Consider the following 21,226-nt stretch of genomic DNA (forward strand, 5'->3'; position numbering starts at 1 on the left):
CCGTTGGAGCCCTCACCCTACCGGGCTCGGGCACCATTGACCGTTCCTCGGTACTCTGCAGACGTTATAACACTGAAAAACGTGCGTTAACCCTATATTACAGGCAATGATTAAGAAATTTTGTAAGACAATATGGTCATTTCGATTAAACGGTAAAAAAATATTGTAAACGTTTATGAATGAAAATCAAAACAAATCCCTTTAAACGTGTAACCGTGGAGGCCTTAGTCCTGATAGTGCTATTTGTTATAACCCTTGAAATTTGCAACAGACTTACAAAGGCTCACATCAATGTTTCTAGTCCTTTGGGATCTGTGATTCCAGCATGTAAGTGTTGAAGATTGAATAGTGCATAAGTGGTGCTCTGAGGCGAGAGCGATGTTGCACTTTTTCATTAGGAACAGACTCAATCAAACTGGGTCAGAAATTTTCGTAATATATTGTGTTCTTTGGTGAATTTGAGGTATCACCCCTATTCAAGATTTTTATTAATAGTTTTATTGGTAAAGCTGCAGAATGGTATTTTGAAGGTCCCAGATTCCAGTTCCAATCAAGCTGCATGTTTTCACACCATGCAACATAATAAATATAAGAAGGACAGACACAGTGTCAAGTTAAGGCTACCAGAAATATTTTTTGACCAGAGGTTTAACTTTACAACCACCTCACAACCAGCAAGAACTTTGGTAAAAGTAAGATGAAGTGTATAATACCTGTACATCCACAGGAAAATGTTCCAGCTCAAGATTCTCTTTGAAGAATCCTTTGAAGCGCCACAGTTCTATGACTACTGGACATTTATAACCAGGTTCATGAAATCTGATGTCAAATGTCTTACGATTCAGAACAAATGCACCATCTATATTCATTACTATAAGCTTGGGTTCCCATGGAATCAGTTTGTCTAGATCTTCACTATCCTGAAACCCAAGAAAAAATAAGAATAAAATATACTTGTATTAATAAATATTTTGGTCTAAAGTGACTTGTATACTTGTTTTATTGTTAAATACAATGTGCATGACTAAGTGATTTTATCAAACACAACAGATCATTAGTTAACAAATGACAAGCTCACTACAATCTACACTCCTGAACATCCATCCCATGATCGTCTTTAAAACTTTCCATGTTGACGTATGATGAATAATAAAACTAAACAAGAGGGCCATGATGGCCCTGAGGTCGCTCACCTATATATAGCCCAATTTTTACCCAAGGGCTTTTATTTGTTTATTTGAACAGACTTGGTAGACACCCGTAAGAAGATGTTTCATGCTAAACATCTAAGTTCTAGCTCATTGGTTTTTTTAAAAGAAGATTTTTTAAGTTTTTACTATACACATATAGTTAAAAACAATGACACCCTTGGGGCAGGGCCAGTGTTGACCCCCGGGCTTTTATTTGAACAAAGTTTGTAGACATGTGCACTCACTAGAAGATGTTTCATGCTTAATATCTAAACTCTAGCTGTTTGGGTTTTTCAAAGAAGATTTTTAAGTTTTTGCTATACACAAAAAAGGAAAATCAATGACCCCCGGGGCAGGGCCAATTTTGACCCCGGGGCTTTTATTTGAACAAACTTTGTAGACACTGATTAGAAGATGTTTCATGCTTAATATCTAAACTCTAGCTACATGGGTTTTTTCAAAAAAGATTTTTAAGTTTTTGCCATACACATATAAGGAAAATCAATGACCCCCGGGGCGGGGCCAATTTTGACCCCAGGGCTTTTATTTGAACAAATTTGGTAGACACCCATTAGAACATGTTTAATGCTAAATATCTTAGCTTTAGCTCTTTGGGTTCTTTAAAAGAAGATTTTTTAAGTTTTTACTATATACATATAGAGAAAATCAATGACCCCCTGGGGCGGGGCCAATTTTGACCCCAGGGCTTTTATTTGAACAAACTTGGTAGACACTCACTAGAAGATGTTTCATGCCAAATATCTTAGCTCTAGCTCTTTGGGTTCTTTAAAAGAAGATTTTTTAAGTTTTTACTATATGCATACATGTATAGGGAAAAGCTATGACCCCCCTCTGGCGGGGCCAATTTTGACCCCAGGGCTTTTATTTGAACAAACTTGGTAGACACTCACTAGAAGATGTTTCATGCCAAATATCTTAGCCTTAGCTCTTTGGGTTCTTTAAAAGAAGATTTTTTAAGTTTTTACTATATGCATATAGGGAAAATCAATGACTCCCTGGGGCGGGGCCAATTTTGACCCCAGGGCTTTTATTTGAACAAACTTGGTAGACACTCACTATAAGATGTTTCATGCCAAATATCTAAGCTCTAGCTCTTAGGGTCGTTTAAAAGAAGATATTTAAAGATTTTTCTTTTGGTTGCCATGGCAATCAGAGTTCTGCATGGAATTAAATTCTTTGAACAATTTTTAAAGGTGACCACCAAAGGAACATTCCTGTGAAGTTTGGATGAAATTGGCTCAGTGGTTTATGACGAGATGTCATTTAAAGCAAAAGTTTACGGACGGAGGGACGTCGGACAGACGGACAACGGACGGACGACAGACGAAAAGCGATCACAAAAGCTCACCCTGTCACTTTGTGACAGATGAGCTAAAAAAAATATGCCTTGTGTAAATCATATTGTTTGTAAGTCAGCATAACTAACTTCATGTTTTGCCCCACCCCCCTCCCATCCAAAAATGTGCATTCAGTACTACCAAATTTATGCTAAAATAACTACATGTGTTGTGTTTGAGGAGTAAGCTTATATTTTCAATAGACTTTTATATGCATAAATGTTCACAAACCCTAAGAATTTTGAAAGACAAATGTTCACACATTTGAATAACTGACAACCAGTTTACAAATGTTTCATAGTTTGAACAAGTCAAGTACCTTGTCTTTACTGCCAAATAAACTGTGTTGAAGTTGAGGCTCCTCCCATTTTGCTTGTACAAATAATTCAGCTTCAAACTGCTGGTTGATTGTATCAATATCATTGATTTTAAGAAATGTACATTTGAGTTCTACAACTACCTATAAATAAAATACAAAAATGACTTTGCCTTTTTTTATAGGCATAAGAAAACAACAAGCAATTTATTACAACAAGTATGAGTTTCTTAGATTTCTGTATTAATAAAAGTCCTGAATTCAAAGGAGGATGACTCCAGTAGGGTGAAGATAAATTGTTTTATTATTTTACAACATTTTTACAGAATATTGAACATTATTCATCTTAAATATTCATCTTAAATATATGTGCTATTATGTTATATTATGTTAGAAGAATAACATTGCTTTCATCCACCAATGATTGAGCACTTATCAAATTAATTCATGTTAAAAATTGGGTCACAATATTAACAAAGGGGCTATGATAGCCATAGATTGATAACCTGAGATATATAGAAAGAAAAGATAACAGTCTTTATTCTTCATTGCTAAAATTAGTAAATAGTTCACATTAAGTTTAGTTTATACAGAATTCATTTTAGTTTGATTGCAGGAGGCTTTAAGCTTATAGACACACTTTCAAATCTGTACTAAGCAATGAGTGTAAAGTTTCTTGTTTGAATGAAGTCTGATGTGTTAACCACTTGGCCACTTTGAAATAGATGAGCTAATAGACAAGAAACATGACAAAGCAATTAAGAAAACAATAGGTTTTCAATATTGATATTTCATGTTCAAGTTAATATGTCTGTGAGTTGGCGAGATTGGAAAGGATGTATAATAATAACGTTATAGACAGTTACGGCAAAAAAAAAATCAGTCACTTGACCTTGAATGTCAAAGTCATTTATCACTCAAGATCAATGTAAGTGGTCTATCCTCAAGGATTGTTGTGTCACAGTATGAGGACAATTTATTCATAAGTAAGTAAGCTATAGCCACTTAGGTACATTTTTAGAGATCTTTTAAGTTAGAAAAGACGTACAATTATGTCAAACTTAAACTGTGAGAGTTAACAATCTTGACACACACACACAGATGCATTGAAATATTGCACTGATATGCCATGTTTATTCAAGTTGATACTAATAATTTCCATATTGTATACTAATAACAAAGTTTTACCAAAAATCTGAAAATTTAAAAAGTGAAAATTCAATAATTACACCTTCAAGGTCACTTAAAAGTCAAGGTCAAAGCTAGTTTGATTTTCAGAAAGGTCTTTTCCTAAAGGATATCATTACTGTGTCTTAAGGCAATCCATTTATAAGAAACAAATTTACTAATCAGTTACAGCAAATCAAAGCACAGAAGGCGCTGAATTTGTTTGGGTCTCAGAATATCAGAAAGTTGAAGGTTGTGAGATTATAAAATTTGTTTTTGTATAGTGCCAGCAATTCATTCCAGCGTGCAAATTGGCTATAAGACTAATTGCAACACTGATATTCAATCCAATGTTTATTTGACTTAAACAATTTGAAAAACAAAAATTAGTTGCCTTAACTGGAATTTGAACTCCAGACCTCTCGCTTCCTAAGCGAGCGCTAACCCCTCGGCCAAGGTGAATTTATGTGTTTACGGTCTCAAGAAAACCATATTATTCTAAATTAGGGTTTGTAACGACGCTAACTGTTGTTTAACACTTGTGTAAATAATCATGGCGCTTACTATAAGCATGTATATCTATAAAGAATAAAACAATATTAGAAATATTCGACCATTCGAAGATTATTTTGCTTGAAAATTAATGCGTCTGTCATGTGACCATATTTACACAGTGATCTCCCCTGAATTTTTCGGCCTTAGTGTAACATATAAAGGGAAGTAACCGCTTCAAAAAAGCGGACTACTTTTGGCATTTGCAATTAACAGAATTAGAGTCTGAAATTTCGCTACCATTATTTGTTTGGTCTGACGACCCAAACAAATAAAAACTAGAAATGTGTCCATAGGACACAGGTGCCCCCACACTCCTCTGTTATGTCAATCTTTTGACTCTAGGTCAAATATTTTTTGGACTACATGTGCCACAAGTTGAAACTAAAAAACTTTTACTAATTAAAGGGAAAGAGTTTACAAATACTTAATAAATCCACAAGCAAACCCCAAGGTGCATAAGTACACATGCTGACCAACATTCTTGTAAACTTTCAGGCCTACAAGATAAATACTTTTTGAGCTATGCATGAACTATTTGAAAATTGCAAAATTTATACTACTGTAAGTCAAGGGCAATAACTCTAACAAACTGAAAAAAATCCACATGCAAAGTCCCAGGTGCATAGCTTCACAGTGATGTTGATCATTATTCCTGTAAAGTTGGTTGATTCTAACTCAAGCACTCAAGAAACAAACAACACAACATAATGAAATGGTTTCTAATAAGTCAAGTGCAATAACTCTACAAAAACTGGATAAATTCTTAAGCGAAACACCAGGTGCACAACTACATATACTGAGCAACATTCCTGTAAGGTTTCATGACTCTATGTCAAATCCTTTTTGAGTTACATGAGACACAAGTTGAAAATTTCAAAATTTACTAAGTCAAGGGCAATAACTCTAAAAATACTAAATAAATCCACAAGAAAATACTCAGGTGCACAACTACACATGCTGGTCAACATTCCTGTAAAGTTTCATGACTCTATGTCAAATACTTTTTGAGTTATGTGCGACACAAAAAAGAACTGACGAACAGACAGAAGAATTAAGCTTAACAGTATTTAAAAAATCAACATCCGCTAAAATTGCACATCAACATGAAAAATATTTTGCATTCTGTTTTATTTGTGATAATGACTTGAAATATATTTTCAAATAAAGAATTGAATTGGAAATTATTTTCTGCAAGAAATTTCACTCAAGTAATTCTATAAATGTTAAAATTATATAGTTGTAACGTTGTAACCTAAAGTGACATCCACTTCAAAATGATGGCGCCCATATTGACATCATGTAGTATTCCTCTCACAATAAGCTTGATATGTTCTCAGTAAAATTAAACATTTGTTACTGATTAATATCTAAATGTTATCACTAAGATGAACAAGAGCCACCGCCGGGCGGGGGCAACGCTCAACTTTTTACTTTTTCTAAACGCAAACAATAAGAAAGGTTTGGACATATCTTAACGTTTCTTTTTTATAAATTTAGTTGGTCTGTCTTGTCACATTATTTTTGTTTATCTATTTTGTATATATATATATGAATAGAACCACGCAATTCTATAAATAGAAACACACAATTTCTAAAAATAGAAACATTACGCAATTTCTAAAAATAGAAACATTACTTAACAGGCTTTCTACTGCCTCTACCAAAAAAACTAGGGAAAAAGTAGGGCATTTTTTTACCAAAAAGTAGGGCAAAGTAGGGATTTCTGATGTTAAAAAGTAGGGATAAAGTAGGAATTTCTTACTGTTTTATTTAAGAATTAGCAAAACATACCATCACCAAGACCACATCAGGCTGTGTGTAACTTCAGTTCAGTCCATGCTTGAAAGACATGCACCTCATAGGCAGAATGTTGCTGAATGTTTTGCCAAGGCACCATGAGCAGAGCTGCATCAGTACTAAGGGTGCAGTACTTAAGTACCAGTACTTGCCAAGATTTGCAGTACCAGTACTTGATTTTAGCTTGGTACTGCAGTACCAGTACTTTTTGGGGGAAGTAATTAAGTACCAGTAGACTACTAATACTTTTATATATTCATCAAAGTTTGAATAAATACATAGTGTCATTCTAAATAATTGCAAACATTATTCAACAAAGAAATAAAATCATTTACTTTAAAGTTGACATTACATTTTTACAACTTATATAAATGAACGAACATACTTTTTACAAACAATAATTACAACATATATTCATGTCATATGTTATTGTTTTGTAACCAGTCAACGGTAATACAATGCAATAATCTTACATTTTAAACCCACCAGTCTTTTTGTTGCCTTTCACATTTTCACACCTCTGTTCAATTTATACCAAAGTAAATAACAACTTTTTATGGTGCTAACAATATCACTTGAAATAGGATTATTTAGAATAGAAGTAATTAATTAGTGTTTATTTTGCTCTTTTTTTACTAGTAAATACAAAGTAATAAGATTGCAATAAGGATATTTTATCAGTAAAGAGTTATTGACTCTGTTTATCTCAATTTTAATTTTACTTAAAGTCTTTGGTGCTTTTTTATGATAAATACTAAGTTAACATTTGAAGGAATATTGCAGCAAATTATTTATAGATTTGATAACTTACTTTTCACAAAAATAAAATAATACATGGAATTTACAGCTTTACTTTATGAGAAAAATTGATGACATTTTTATCAAAACCAAAAGTACTGCCTAGTAATGCAGTAGCAGTACCACCTTTTTAAGACAGCAATGCAGTACCAGTACCTGTGTAGTAGCAAAATTTTGTAAGAGTAATTCAGTATCAGTACCAGTACTTGCAAAATCGCTGCAGTACATACAGTAATGCAGCTCTGACCATGAGTCTTTCAAGGATGGACATCACAAGGAGACACACACACACACCTGAACTACTCATCAATTGCAACTGAAAATGCAACTGAAATACCACTTTCAATATCTTTTTTTTTTCATTTCAAAATGAAAAAGTAGGGATAATAGGGCTATTTCAGAAAAAAGTAGGGCAAAGTAGGGATCAAAAGAAAAAAGTAGGAAAAAGTAGGAAAAGTAGGGACCAGTAGAAAGCCTGTACTTAATTTTACAAAAATAGAAATGCAATTTCTAAAAATAGAAACATTACGCAATTTCTAAAAATAGAAATTCTAAAAATAGAAACATTACGCAATTTCTAAAAATAGAAACATTACGCAATTTCTAAAAATAGAAATGCAATTTCTAAAAATAGAAATTCTAAAAATAGAAACATTACGCAACTTCTAAAAATAGAAACATTACGCAATTTCTAAAAATAGAAACATTACGCAATTTCCAGAAATAGAAACATGCAATTTCCATAAATAGAAACATGCAATTTCTAAAAATAGAAACATTAAGCAATTTTTAAAAATAGAAACATTACGCAATTTCTAAAAATAGAAACATTACACAATTACTTAAAATAGAAACATTACGCAATTTCTTAAAATAGAAACATTACGCAATTTCTAAAAATAGAAACATTACACAATTTCTAAAAATAGAAAGGCAATTTCTAAAAATAGAAACATTAGGCAATTTCTAAAAATAGAAACATTAGGCAATTTCTAAAAATGGAAACATTAGGCAATTTCTATAAATAGAAACATTACGCAATTTCCATACATAGAAACATTAGGCAATTTCCATAAATAGAAACATTACGCAATTTCCATAAATAGAAACATTACGCAATTCTATAAATAGAAACATTACGCAATTCTATAAATAGAAAAACTGTTGTTGTTGTTGTTGATGATGATGATGATGATGATGATGATGATGATGATAGATATGTATATATATATATATATATACACACACACGCCAATAAATATATAATTATGGTCATTTAATGCACAAATCTGAGAAAATTCAGTAATTTAACCTTCAAGGTCAAGGTCATTAAAGAGCCCAAGCAAATTTGGGTTTGATAAACAACAAGGTCTGGTCCTTAAGAATGTTCTGTTATAATATGAAGTTGATCCCTTCAATAATAGCAAAGTTACAGTCAGTTACCGCCAAAACAATGAAAATTTCAATAATTTGACCTTCAAAGACAATGTCATTAATGAGTGAAGGTCAAGGTCTTTCGATATATTTTTTAACAGTTATCTTTGAAGATTATTATGTTCAAGTTTCAAGACAATCCATTCAAAAATAACAAAGTTACAGCCAATAATAGCCAAAAAAATGAATATTTCAATAATTTGACCTTCAAAGTCAAGGTCATTTATTAGAGAATGTCAAGGTCTGTCTAGTTATTTTTAAGGGATATCCCTGAAGATAATTATGTTCAAGTTTGAAGATAATCCATTCAAAAATAACAAAGTTACAGCCAATAATAGCCAAAAAAATGAAAATTTCAATAATTTGACCTTCAAAGTCAAGGTCATTTATGAGTGAAAGTCAAAGTCTGGCTGGTTATTTTTAAGGGATATCCTTGAAAATTATTATGTTCAAGTTTGAAGACAATCCATTCAAAAATAACAAAGTTACAGCCAATAACAGCATGAACAAGCAAAAATTGGACTTTTAACCTTGAAGGTCAAGGTCATTTATGGATGAAGGTCAAGGTTAGTGTGGTCTACTGGAAGGTCTTGTCCCAAGAGTTGTTGTGGCCAAGTATGAAGACAATACACCAAGAAATAAAAAAGTTATGATCCAGGTACAAGTTTGCGGACGGCAACGGCATCGGCAACGCCGACCCGACTATAACAATACCTCTACTTTTTAAAAAAAAAAAAAAAATAGAAACATTACGCAATTTCCATAAATAGAAACATTACGCAATTCTATAAATAGAAACATTACGCAATTCTATAAATAGAAAAACTGTTGTTGTTGTTGTTGTTGATGATGATGATGATGATGATGATGATGATGATGATAGATATGTATATATATATATATATACACACACACACACACACACCAATAAATATATAATTATGGTCATTTAATGCACAAATCTGAGAAAATTCAGTAATTTAACCTTCAAGGTCAAGGTCATTAAAGAGCCCAAGCAAATTTGGGTTTGATAAACAACAAGGTCTGGTCCTTAAGAATGTTCTGTTATAATATGAAGTTGATCCCTTCAATAATAGCAAAGTTACAGTCAGTTACCGCCAAAACAATGAAAATTTCAATAATTTGACCTTCAAAGACAATGTCATTAATGAGTGAAGGTCAAGGTCTTTCGGTATATTTTTTAACAGTTATCTTTGAAGATTATTATGTTCAAGTTTCAAGACAATCCATTCAAAAATAACAAAGTTACAGCCAATAATAGCCAAAAAAATGAATATTTCAATAATTTGACCTTCAAAGTCAAGGTCATTTATTAGAGAATGTCAAGGTCTGTCTAGTTATTTTTAAGGGATATCCCTGAAGATAATTATGTCAAGTTTGAAGATAATCCATTCAAAAATAACAAAGTTACAGCCAATAATAGCCAAAAAAATGAAAATTTCAATAATTTGACCTTCAAAGTCAAGGTCATTTATGAGTGAAGGTCAAAGTCTGGCTGGTTATTTTTAAGGGATATCCTTGAAGATTATTATGTTCAAGTTTGAAGACAATCCATTCAAAAATAACAAAGTTACAGCCATAACAGCATGAACAAGCAAAAATTGGACTTTTAACCTTGAAGGTCAAGGTCATTTATGGATGAAGGTCAAGGTTAGTGTGGTCTACTGGAAGGTCTTGTCCCAAGGGTTGTTGTGGCCAAGTATGAAGACAATACACCAAGAAATAAAAAAGTTATGATCCAGGTACAAGTTTGCGGACGGCAACGGCATCGGCAACGCCGACCCGACTATAACAATACCTCTACTTTAAAAAAAAAAAAAAAAAAAAGTCGAGCTAAAAATGAGAACAAAACTTGATATAAAGAAGGCAATTTCACTAGCAAACCAAGGTGCTTTAAAATAATTGCCAATTAAAACTATTTGAAGTGAAGTACCTTTTTTAAATGCTCATAATAGGGTTTTTCATTAAGAGGGGGCAGGAGGCCCAAAAAGCCCGTCTAAATGGGTTATGGGCCCCCTAAAATTAAGAAAAAATCTTTGTTATGCCATGTAAAAACGAAAAAGACCGCCCCAAGTTAAAAAAAAAACCTTTGCCCCAAAAAGTTTAAAGACACCCCGACTAATGATTAAAGCTGATATTTTGTAAATTTTTTAAATTTTCATTTTTTTTTATTTTTCTAAAATAAAAAATTTGATAAGATAAATTACGTTTAACTAAAAATAGAAATTAGAAAAATTGGGCATAGCAGTTCATTGCGATTTGGTTTTGATGTTCAAATTTAAAAAGTCCCCCAAAAGGGGTTAAATTTGAAAACCCTTTTTTCAAAAACCAGGCATTATCGAATAGATCGGCGGGTTTTTTTTCTATATAAATCAATATAAATACGAGCGTATTATTCGAAATGCATTATCCGAATACCTCCTATTTTTCAAAGTAAAATTTCAGTCTCAATTATACAATTATGAAAGAATTTCACACCTATTATTCGAAGCCAGACTAATTATTATTTGAAGCCAGACTAATTGGCGCAGATCCATTCGCTGACCGGTCGACTTGTGAAAAAATATCAACAGTCATGCGTGTATTTAGACAATCATGATAATTACTCTTTGTGTGTTCTTTAATCAACTTAAATTACCGAAAATGAAAAGCTTAGTGCACCGTGTCCAATTTTGTTACTGTTGAGGATGACAGCAATAATTTTCATACATACAGTATATGTGAATTTGTCAAAACATCAAAAACATTTTTTTTCATTAATTGTAACGCTACAATTGAAAATACCAGAGTTTAGCTGTAAATACCGTAGTGACAACACAGCCATTTTTAAGGCTTTGCGCGAAACGAAACAATACATAATTAATAAATAATACATGGCCTAGAGGGCAATATGCAAGTTTACGGACTGATTGGTCAGACTGAGAAAGGTATATGGCCCGAAGCGCAGCTGAGGGACATATACCTTCCGAGGTCTGACCAACCAGTCCGTAAACTTGCATTTTGCCCGAAAGGCCATGTTTTATTTGTTATATTATACCGAATCAAAATCCTTTCATCCCTTTTGTTGCTGACATTTTTACTATAATTTGCTTTCAAATAATAATTTATGTGTTCAGTGTGTGAAATATCTCAAACCTTAGCCGGGTTTATTATTATTTTCAAGCGATACAGGAAACAAATCATGCTCTTCTTTTGTTATTCAATTTTTGTCAAGCAAAAATAACTCCCAAACTTTAACATTTAATATGACGTCATCCAGTCCATATATGAATTATGGACCGCCCCCGGTCTGTATGCGGTTTATGGACCGGATGACGTTCATATTTAATATAGAAGGGCGTATGCAAATGAGGTATAATATTGTAGAATAATATGCAAGTCTTTATGTCTTCGATGCCAATAAAATATTTTTTACGCATCTTATCTTTAATATTTATTTTTCTCAGTTGATTGCAGGAAGTAAGTGTGTTGTAAATGGTAGTTTTTGCTATGATTGGTCAAAGTGGAGTAGTTTTCGTCTATCATAAAATTCCGATTTCGATTATTCAAACCCATCGATTAATTGAAGTAAATATACAGTCCAAGGCACTTTGAATAAACGGGGTTGGACTGTATCTCTACCAGTTCCTGAGATGAGACGAGACAGGACGGGACAAAGTGATTCCTATATAGCCCCCCCCACCCCAATAACTATGTTTGGTGCAGGACAAAGTAAGTTTAGAGTACCACATGGTGATAATATATGAACAACAGACAAACTGCAATCACAAAAAACTTACACGAAAGCACTTTGTGCCGTGTGCTCAGATGAGCTAAAAAAATGAAGTAGCATATATGTACAACATTTAGATTTTTCTTGATTAATGTATTGTTATACTGCGGAAGTAAAACTACAGGTAGCTCTTGTAGATTAGTATCACAATTATAAGTTATAACTAGCCTTATCAGATCTTTTAGCATCAGGTATAATGAAATCTGTATCATCTGGAAGTGTTGTTTTGTTGGTAGACCTAGATAAAACATCCATTGTTTGCATGACGCAATGCATCACCTCAGTGTTCCTGTCTACAGACTGCACAAGTCGGACCAAACAGAACTAAAATATAATATCAGTATGTAATATGTCACATTTTATTGTGGGTAATTGCTTCTATTTTGAATAAAACTGGTTTTTTTTCTTCTACATAATATATATATCTAGAGAAATTGAATGAAAATGCACAAAAATTTGGATTTTTTTAAGAAATGCAGAGAACAGTTTTGTATATTCCTTATTCATGATAATACCAAATTTACTTTGTAAATGATATCTTTTTAATCATTTCACATTGAGAGCAATATATATCTTATATTTTATCAACTTGTTTCCCATGAGTGAACCATCTTATACTGACTGCTGATATATTTTATTAAAATCCACAATGCTTGTCTCCAAAGTGGGAGAACTTGCATCAGGAATGGGTTCATTATAGTTAATTTAAGTAACATGAATTCATATTTAAGGTAAATAGACACTAAAACTTTTCTCTCTTTAAAGTAAATTAGAAGTTTATTTTAATGATATATGTGTCAACCTGACCCAGCTGGTATGTTTCTTAGATTTTCATTCTCTGGTACATAAAAATTATCTAAAATCTTACCAGTTAACGTACGGTTATCTTCACTTCTACTGGTATTCTTTATCTTGCCTACCATCAGACTTAGATCTCTTTGTATCTAATAGATTCTTCTTTCATTTGGGAAAAAACAATTGTGTTATTTTTTTTGTTCTTTGGTGACTCCACATGTTTATGTCTTTCAACTCTTTATTTTTGTTCTGTTGCTGCAAGGTTGAATTTCTCTAATTTTACTGTACTTTAAAAAAAGAGCATAAAACACTACTATTATTAATTTGCAGTATTTGGGAAGATGATCTTATGACTCTAGGGATTGTGAATTTGAATATGTAATAGTAAATTATTTATACCTTTATTATTTCCAGTATAAAAACAAGCAATTATCAAATATTGCAAGCAATACAAAAGTCCCCTACTGGTTAGAAATAAGAAGTATGTCAGCAACATTCTGAAGGCCATGGCCACTCAATTATGCCATTGTGGAAGACATGAATGAACTTTGAGTTCTTTGTCTGTATCATGGTAATATGTTAAGTATCCCTGCCTAGTAAGAAAATTATGTTTATACAACAGATAATCAAAAGATCAAATTTTTCAGGATGAATATATATATACAAATGTTTCAACTTTTCTCTATTTGAAGTTAAATCTGTTTGGAACCTTTCCTGTTCTGTAACCAGAAAATAACATTTTTAAAAGGCAAAAATAAATTAAAAATTTAAAAAGGAGATTAAAATCTTGAAATTAAAAAAATTTTACTTAAAGAACCCTTTTCCCTTTTTAGAAACCATTTTTTATTTAAAAAAAAGAAGGGGCAAAATTAAAAAAATATAAAAAAAATTTTTTAAATTTAAATTTTCCCAAATTTTAAAATGAAAAAAAAAAAAATGGAAAAACCCCAAAACCCTAACTTTTTAAAAACTTTACATAAAAAATTTTTGATTTTTAGGGTTTTGATAATGAAAAAAAAGTTTTTTGAAAAATTTAAGAAATATGAAAAAATTATTTGGGAATTTAAAAAAAAAATTCGGAAAATTTAAAAGGGGAAAAATGGGGCATTCTGGAAATTTTTTGGATGGCCGAATTTTCAAAGGGAAATTTTTAACAAAAAAATTTTCCCAAAGGGCCCCCCCCTCAGGAATTTTTTATTTAAAACTAAAAATTTTTTTTTTTCAAAAGGGCCTTTTAGGTTTTTTAATTTTCCTTGGGGGCTTTTCCCGTGGGAAAAAATTTTCTACAATTTTAAATTTTTTTTTAAAGAAATAAAAAAACAAAGGAAATTTTAAAAAAAAACCCATTTTATTTTGACCTTTTTACCCCCTTTAAATGGACCTTTTAAAAATTGGGGGGTTTGGGGGTTAAAAGGTTTTTCATTTTACCCTATCGTTTATTAATTTTTTTTATATTTTTAACTTTTAAAAAAACCCTTGAAAATATGAAAGGAAAAATTGTTTAAAGGAAAACCAAAAAAATACCCCTTAATTTTTTAAAAAGAGATGTTTAAAACTTTGGGCCTCTAAGTTTTTTGACCTTTGGGGGTAGGGAAAAACCCCTGTTTTTTTCCCGATATTAAATTTTTTCTTATTTTTGGGATTTTTGTGCCCAAATTTTTTTTAAAAACCTTTTATCTATGAAAAAAAAATTATTTGGAAATAGACAAAAAAAATTTTCCCTTTTAAAAAAGGACTTTTTTGTTTGTCTTTTACCTTTTAAGTGTTTTACCCTTAACCCTTTTTAGGGAGGGGAAAAGGTTGGCGAATTTTACAATTTTCATTTTTTATTTTGTGATTTTTTTTGCCCCAAAAAACTTTTTAAATTTTTAATTTTTATAAAATTTAGGGCCCGGGAACCCCCCAATAAATTTTTAAATTAAATATTTTTAAAAAAGGCCCTCGGGTTAAACCTTTTAAACCCTTCAAAGGGAATCTTGCCCCCTTTGGGGGGAAAGGGTTCCCATGTTGTATTTTGACATTTCTTTGAGCCCATTTTTGCGACTATTTTTTCCCCAAATTTAAATTTTCCCTTTAAAACTTTTTGGGAAAAAAGTTTTTAGATCGACCCCAAAATTCCCCTTTTTAAAAGGGGACATTTTAAATTTTTTTGGACCCAAAAGAGGGGCCCTTTAAAACCTTGGGGGGGTTTGGGGAAAATTTGAAATTTTGCCCCTTTGCCCCCAACCATTCGTTCTTATTTTTTTTTGGACATTTTTTGCCAAGTATTTTAAAAAAAGCCCTTGTTTCTTTTGGAAAATTTAAGGGGCCCCAGACACAAAAAAAAAACTTTTAATTTTAACAGCCCTCTTTTAAACCCTTTGACCTTTTAAGGTCCCTTTGGACCTTTGGAAAGGTAAGGGCAGGGGTTGTACTTGCCCATATCGTCTTTTATTTTTTGACTTTTTTCCCAAAGAATTTTCCCAAAAAAACCCTTTGGAAAACTATGAAGAATTTCTAGTTTGGGGCCCAAAAAAAAACCCCCTTTAAAAACCCTATTTTAAATTTTTTTGACCCCTTTAAAAAAAGGGGAACCTTACCTTTGGGGTGGGGAAATGCAGGTTTCCAGGGGACACCTTTCTTATGTTTGGGGGATTTATTTTGGCCAAGTTTTTTTTAAAAAACCCTTTTTAAAACCTTATGAAAAAGTTTTTGGGACCGGGACAAAAAAAATTTTAAACCTTTTAAAAAAACAGACTAGTAAATCTTTGCCCTTTTCCAAGTTTTAACCGGGGGGAACCCTTGGGGTAAAGTGAGGGTTTTTGCCCAGGGGACACATTGTTTTTAAATTTTTTGTAAACCAATTGGGGGCCAAGTTTTTAAACTTTTTCCCTTTTCTAAAAAAGGGGAAAGTTATGGACGGGAAACAGGGACAAAATACCTAAAAAAGGGGGGAACCAAATGGGACCTTGAATGGGGGCAAGGCGCCCCTTGCCCCTGGGGGGTTGGGGGTTCGTTTTGGGGCCCCATGAAAACATTTATTTTTTAAAACCCAAAACATTTTTCCCAAAATTTTTAAAAAATTCCCTTTGATAAATTTAAAAAAGTTAGGGCCCCAAACCCACAAAATTTTTACGGACAGAGGGAGGGAATTCCTAAAAAAAGGAGGAGTTTTTAATTGTGGCTTTTTTCTATTTTTCCCCTTTTTAAAAGGCCCCCCCCCCAAAAAAAAAAAAAAAGCCATTTTAAAAACATTAAGGAAGGGAATAAACACCCAAAAAAAGAAAAAAAAAATTACCTCTTGCCCCTTTAACCCAAATTTAAAATTTTTCCGGGAAAGTGAAAAGACGGGGAACGGACGGATGGACAGATGACGGCCATCCCTTATTTCATATCCCCCTTTTTTTTTTTTTCCAAAAAGGCGGGGGACAAAAAAACCTTGTCTATTTTTTAAATTTTAATTTTTATGATGTTTTAAAAACCCCTTTAGAAATAGAGAATTATTTTAAAACTAGAAATGTTCCTAGGACAGGGGCCCCCAAAAAAGCCCCAAACTTTCTGTAAATTTATGACTCTAGGCCCAAATTTTTTTTTGAAAACTAAAATCTTTTATTAATTTAAAGGGCAAGAACTTTAAAAAATTCTAAATTTAAATTTTCCACAAGCAAACCCCAAATGCATAAACCCCCATGCTTACAACATTTCTTTTTAAATTTTTCGGGGCCTCCCAATGAATTCCCTTTTTGACCCAAATTCAGGGAAACAAGTTAAAAAAATTCCCAAAATTTATACTACGAAAAGCCCAAGGGCAAAAACCCTCTAAAAAAACCCGGGGAAAAAAATCCAAAATGAAAAAGCCCAGGTGTTATGCTTCACAGTTTGATTTTGAAAAAAATTTTTCCTGTAATTTAGGGGATTTTATCATTTTCCTTTTAAAGGGGGTTATTCAAAATTTTTAAAAGCACAAAAGGGAACAAAAAACAACAAATAACTTTACTAAGAAGGGGAAAATTTAACTCAAAAATAACTGGATAAATCCACAACCCCAAACCCCCCGGTGCAAAACTAAATATGCTGAGCAACCTTCACGAAAGGGTTTAAAATTGACTCTATTTTAAAACCCTTTTTTTAATTTTAATTTGGGAACAAGTTTAAAAAATTTGGGGCAAAAATTTTCAAGTAAAGGGGCAAAATTTCTAAAAAACTGGAAAATTTCCAGAAAAAAAATACCAGGGAAAATTACACATTTGATCAAAAATTTCCTGAAAAATTTTAAATTGATCTATTTTAAAACCCTTTTTTGAGTTACATGAGACACAAGTTAAAAATTCCCAAAATTTTCCTAAATAAAAGGGAAATAACTCTACAAATACTGTAAAATCTGACGAAAAAAACCCAGGTGCACAACTACACATGCTGATAAAACATTCCTGTGAATTTTTAATGATTTCCAAAGGGTCAAAAAACTTTTTAAATTACTGCACACAAGTTAAAAAATTTTGAAAAAATTTTTACTAATTTAAAGGGGCAAAACTCAAAAAAATACAAAAAATATCCAGACGAAGGACGAACGAGGAAGATCAGGGACGAACAAGGGAAAATTTAAAAAAACCCCCCACTAAAGTGGGGGCACAAAAAAAAGTTTCCTTTAAAAAAAAAAGGGGGTTCCCCAAAGCTTGCCATCACCCCCAACCCCTTTTAAAAAATTTTTTTTTTTTTTTTTAAAAAAATTTCCCCAAAATCAACTTTTTTATGTTTTAAAGAAATAATTAAAATTGTATATAAAAAAAAAAACTTGACCTTATACCAGAAAAAAAACAAGGGTCCCTTATTTTTTTAACGGGTATAGAGGGTAAATTTTAAATTATCACTATTTTTTTTAAATTTTATTTGTAATCATAAAGGGTTTTTTTTAGGATTTTTTTTGAAAAAAAAGATTTTTCCAAACTTGAGGGAGCACCTTTCCCCATTTGGGGCCACCAGTTGGCATAAAATTTTGGGACAAAAAAAGGACCAAAAATTCACTATTATAACTAAACCGGGAACTTTGCTATATAACAGAAAACAATTTTTTTTTGTAAAAAACGAAAAATTTTTTTTGCCCAAAAAAGACTTAAAAATCTTTCCCCAAATTGTATAAAACAATAAAGAAAAAAAACCCCCAATCTTTAAAAAAATAACCCTTTGGCTCCCCCACGTGGGGGAAAATTTTAAAAGTATCTTTTCTATCTTTAACTAAAAGGAAAAAAAATGGGACATTTAAACCTTTTATTTTTTTTTCGCAAAAAAGAGTCATTCATTTTTGGCAGTTGCTAATTTCATTTAAAAGCAGCTTTATAGACAAGTAAATCCCCACAAAAAGGGTTACCAATTAATATGCATGTACCAACTATTTACACCTATTACGGGGACTTTAGCTCCCGTTCTCACCTACCCCTTTGTCCCGAACATTGACCCGGGAAAACCAAAAATTCAAATTTTACTAAAACAGTGAGAAAACAAAAGGGGTATTGGCGAGGTGGGGGGAGGTTTTAGGGGCTTTGTTTTTCCAAAATTTGTTACTCAAATTTTATATTTTTGTTTCCCAAATATAAATATAATCTTCGAAGTTTTTGGGAAAAAAAAGGGCCCAAAAAATTAAAATATGAAGAATTAATCCATAAAAACTATATAAAAGCTAGACCACCTTGATCAGGGGAATATACTTCGCCCTACACCCCCGGGAAAAAAAAGTTGATTTCGTTATGCCCAAAACCCCAATTTTTGGAGACCTCCCAACGCCACCCCCATTTTTTGGCTTCATCCCCAAAAAAGGGCCAGGGATGGGGCCCCAGGGAGCAACCCAGTTTTTGGGTTCCTGGGAACAGATCAATTTATTTTGAGTTTATTTTTCATTTTAGGGTTTGTTTGCTTTTGTATATTCTTCACTTTTTAAAAAAACATTTTAAATCCCTTTTAAATAAATAGTGTTGAACATTGTCAAGGGCCCTTTAAAAAAAAACATTTTTCCATAAAAAAATTAAAATAAAAAAAATGACATAAAATTATCATAAAAATCACAGGACGTCGCTTTTTAAAACCCACTTTTTTTTTCTGTCAAGAAAAAGGGACTTATGCCCCAGAAAAAATAAATTTTTTTCTTCTTTAAAAATAAAACATCACCCAAAGATCGATTTTAAAACTTTTTAAATAAGGGTTTCAGAGCATGTTAAATGCTTTTAAATGAAAAAGTTTGGCTTATGTGAAATTTTTTTGTCATAAAAAGAGAAGCCAAAAATTTAAAAAAGAGCACCCCCCCTAGGCCCGGGGGCATTAATGCCCAAAAATGGTTTTTTTTTTTGTAAGGTGAAGATTTTTAAAATGGGGAATTTGTTTTCATCCCATAAAAATTTTTTAAACTGAAGGGTTTATTAATATTTTAAAATTACAAAAGACCTTAACCTTTTTACCTTGTGACCCCCAAAAACAATAGGGGGGTTTCTCCAATTGCCCCAATCATACTTGAAGTTTTTATAATGTGGGGCCAAAAAGGTTTAACTTTAATTAGCTCCCAGCAACTATTTTTAATTAAGGGAAAAGTGACCCTTTTACCTTGTGACCCCCAAAAACAAAAAGGGGGCTTCTACCAATTTTGGACAACCCACCTATGAAGTTTAATATAAATGGGCAAAATGGGAAATTAATTTATGCCCCGAAACTGTTTTTGGGTTTTAAAGGGAATTGTGACCTTTTACCCTTTTACCCGTGAAATCAAAATCAATAGGGGGTTTTTTGGGCCCAAAAAATTGGGCAATATCCATAATTTTGAAAAATTTGGGGAGAATGGATCTTAAAAATTTTGCTTCGGGGGAAAATGTTTTTTTTTTTTTTTTAAGGGAAAAAGTGACCTTGACCCTTTTAAACCCTTTTGACCCCAATATCAATAGGGGGCTCCTAAAACCCTATAGGGCAAAACATTTTAGAAATTTTAAAATTGTGGTCAAATAGAACTTAAGTTATGCTTTCCCGAAAATGTTTTCAAAATTAAGGTTTGGCCCAAAAGTTTGCAAAAAAAAACAGTTTTTTTTCTATGGCCTTTAAAAAGTAAAATTTTGCCATTACGGCCGTTTTTTATCAAAACACCAAGAACAAAATTTATTCAGAGTTTAAATGGGTACGGGGAAAAATTGAGCAAAAAAAGTACATTTTTCATTTAAATTTAAAAATCATCGCTACGTTGTTTCTGATAACATTTTTTTGATTTTAGTTTTTTAAAATATTTAAATTTTTAAATAAAAATTTTAACAAAAAAACCGCTTTGGCGGGCATTATATTTCCCCAAAGTTCTTTTTTTTTAATTTAGGATTTAAACATTTGTAAGACATTACAAAAAAATTTAAAAGAAGTATTAAACCCCATTCTTAAAAGCAACTTTTTATAAAAATTTAAATATTGTTGGGCCAAAATTGGGAAATTAATTATTTCTCTGGAAACTGTTTTTTAAAATTTTGATAATAGCAACCTTGAACATTGCCTTTTTGACCCCAAAATTTAAAAGGGGGTTTCCCAAACCCCAAAAGGGGCAATCATCCTATGAAGTTTAAAAACTATGGGCCAAAAAAGAAATTTACCCATTTTTCTAAAAATGTTTTTAGTTTTAAAGTAAAATGACCTATGAAACCTTTTGACCCAAAAATCCCAAAAGGGGCTTTAGCCAATTATGGACAAACTTCCTATGCAAATTTGAATATTGTAGAGTTTTTGCTCTGGAAACTGTTTTTAGTTTTAAAAAATAGGCCTTGACCTTTTACCTTTTGACCCAAAATTCCCAAAAGGGGGTCTTCTACCCCCCTATGGACAATCATCCCCCCTTTAATTTAATATTTTGGGGCCCCATGGAAAAAAATGCCCCAAAATTTTTTTCAGTTTTTTAAAATAGTAGTGACCTTACCCGTTTACCTTTTTTGACCCCCAAAATTCTATAGGGGGTCTTTTTTTCCCAATTTTGGCAATATCCCATGAAAGGTTTTAAAAATGTGGGGCCCAAAAAGACCCTTTTGTTATG

General features: G+C 32.0%; 1 protein-coding gene across 1 annotated transcript; it reads right to left on the reverse strand.

Moving 5' to 3' along the window:
• Window positions 1-242: 242 nt before the first annotated feature.
• On the reverse strand, window positions 243-12,732 carry LOC132733517 (uncharacterized; the record flags this gene model as incomplete). The annotated part of the gene is made up of 3 exons (XM_060720172.1): window positions 243-920; window positions 2,868-3,008; window positions 12,577-12,732. Coding segments are annotated over 3 exons (552 nt in total), but the record flags the coding sequence as incomplete, so codon positions are not given.
• Between the last annotated feature and the right edge of the window lie 8,494 nt (window positions 12,733-21,226).

The sequence above is a fragment of the Ruditapes philippinarum genome, unplaced genomic scaffold, assembly GCF_026571515.1.
Source record: "Ruditapes philippinarum isolate M1 unplaced genomic scaffold, ASM2657151v2 ctg10144_1_1_1_1, whole genome shotgun sequence".
In the NCBI taxonomy this organism is placed as follows: domain Eukaryota; kingdom Metazoa; phylum Mollusca; class Bivalvia; order Venerida; family Veneridae; genus Ruditapes; species Ruditapes philippinarum.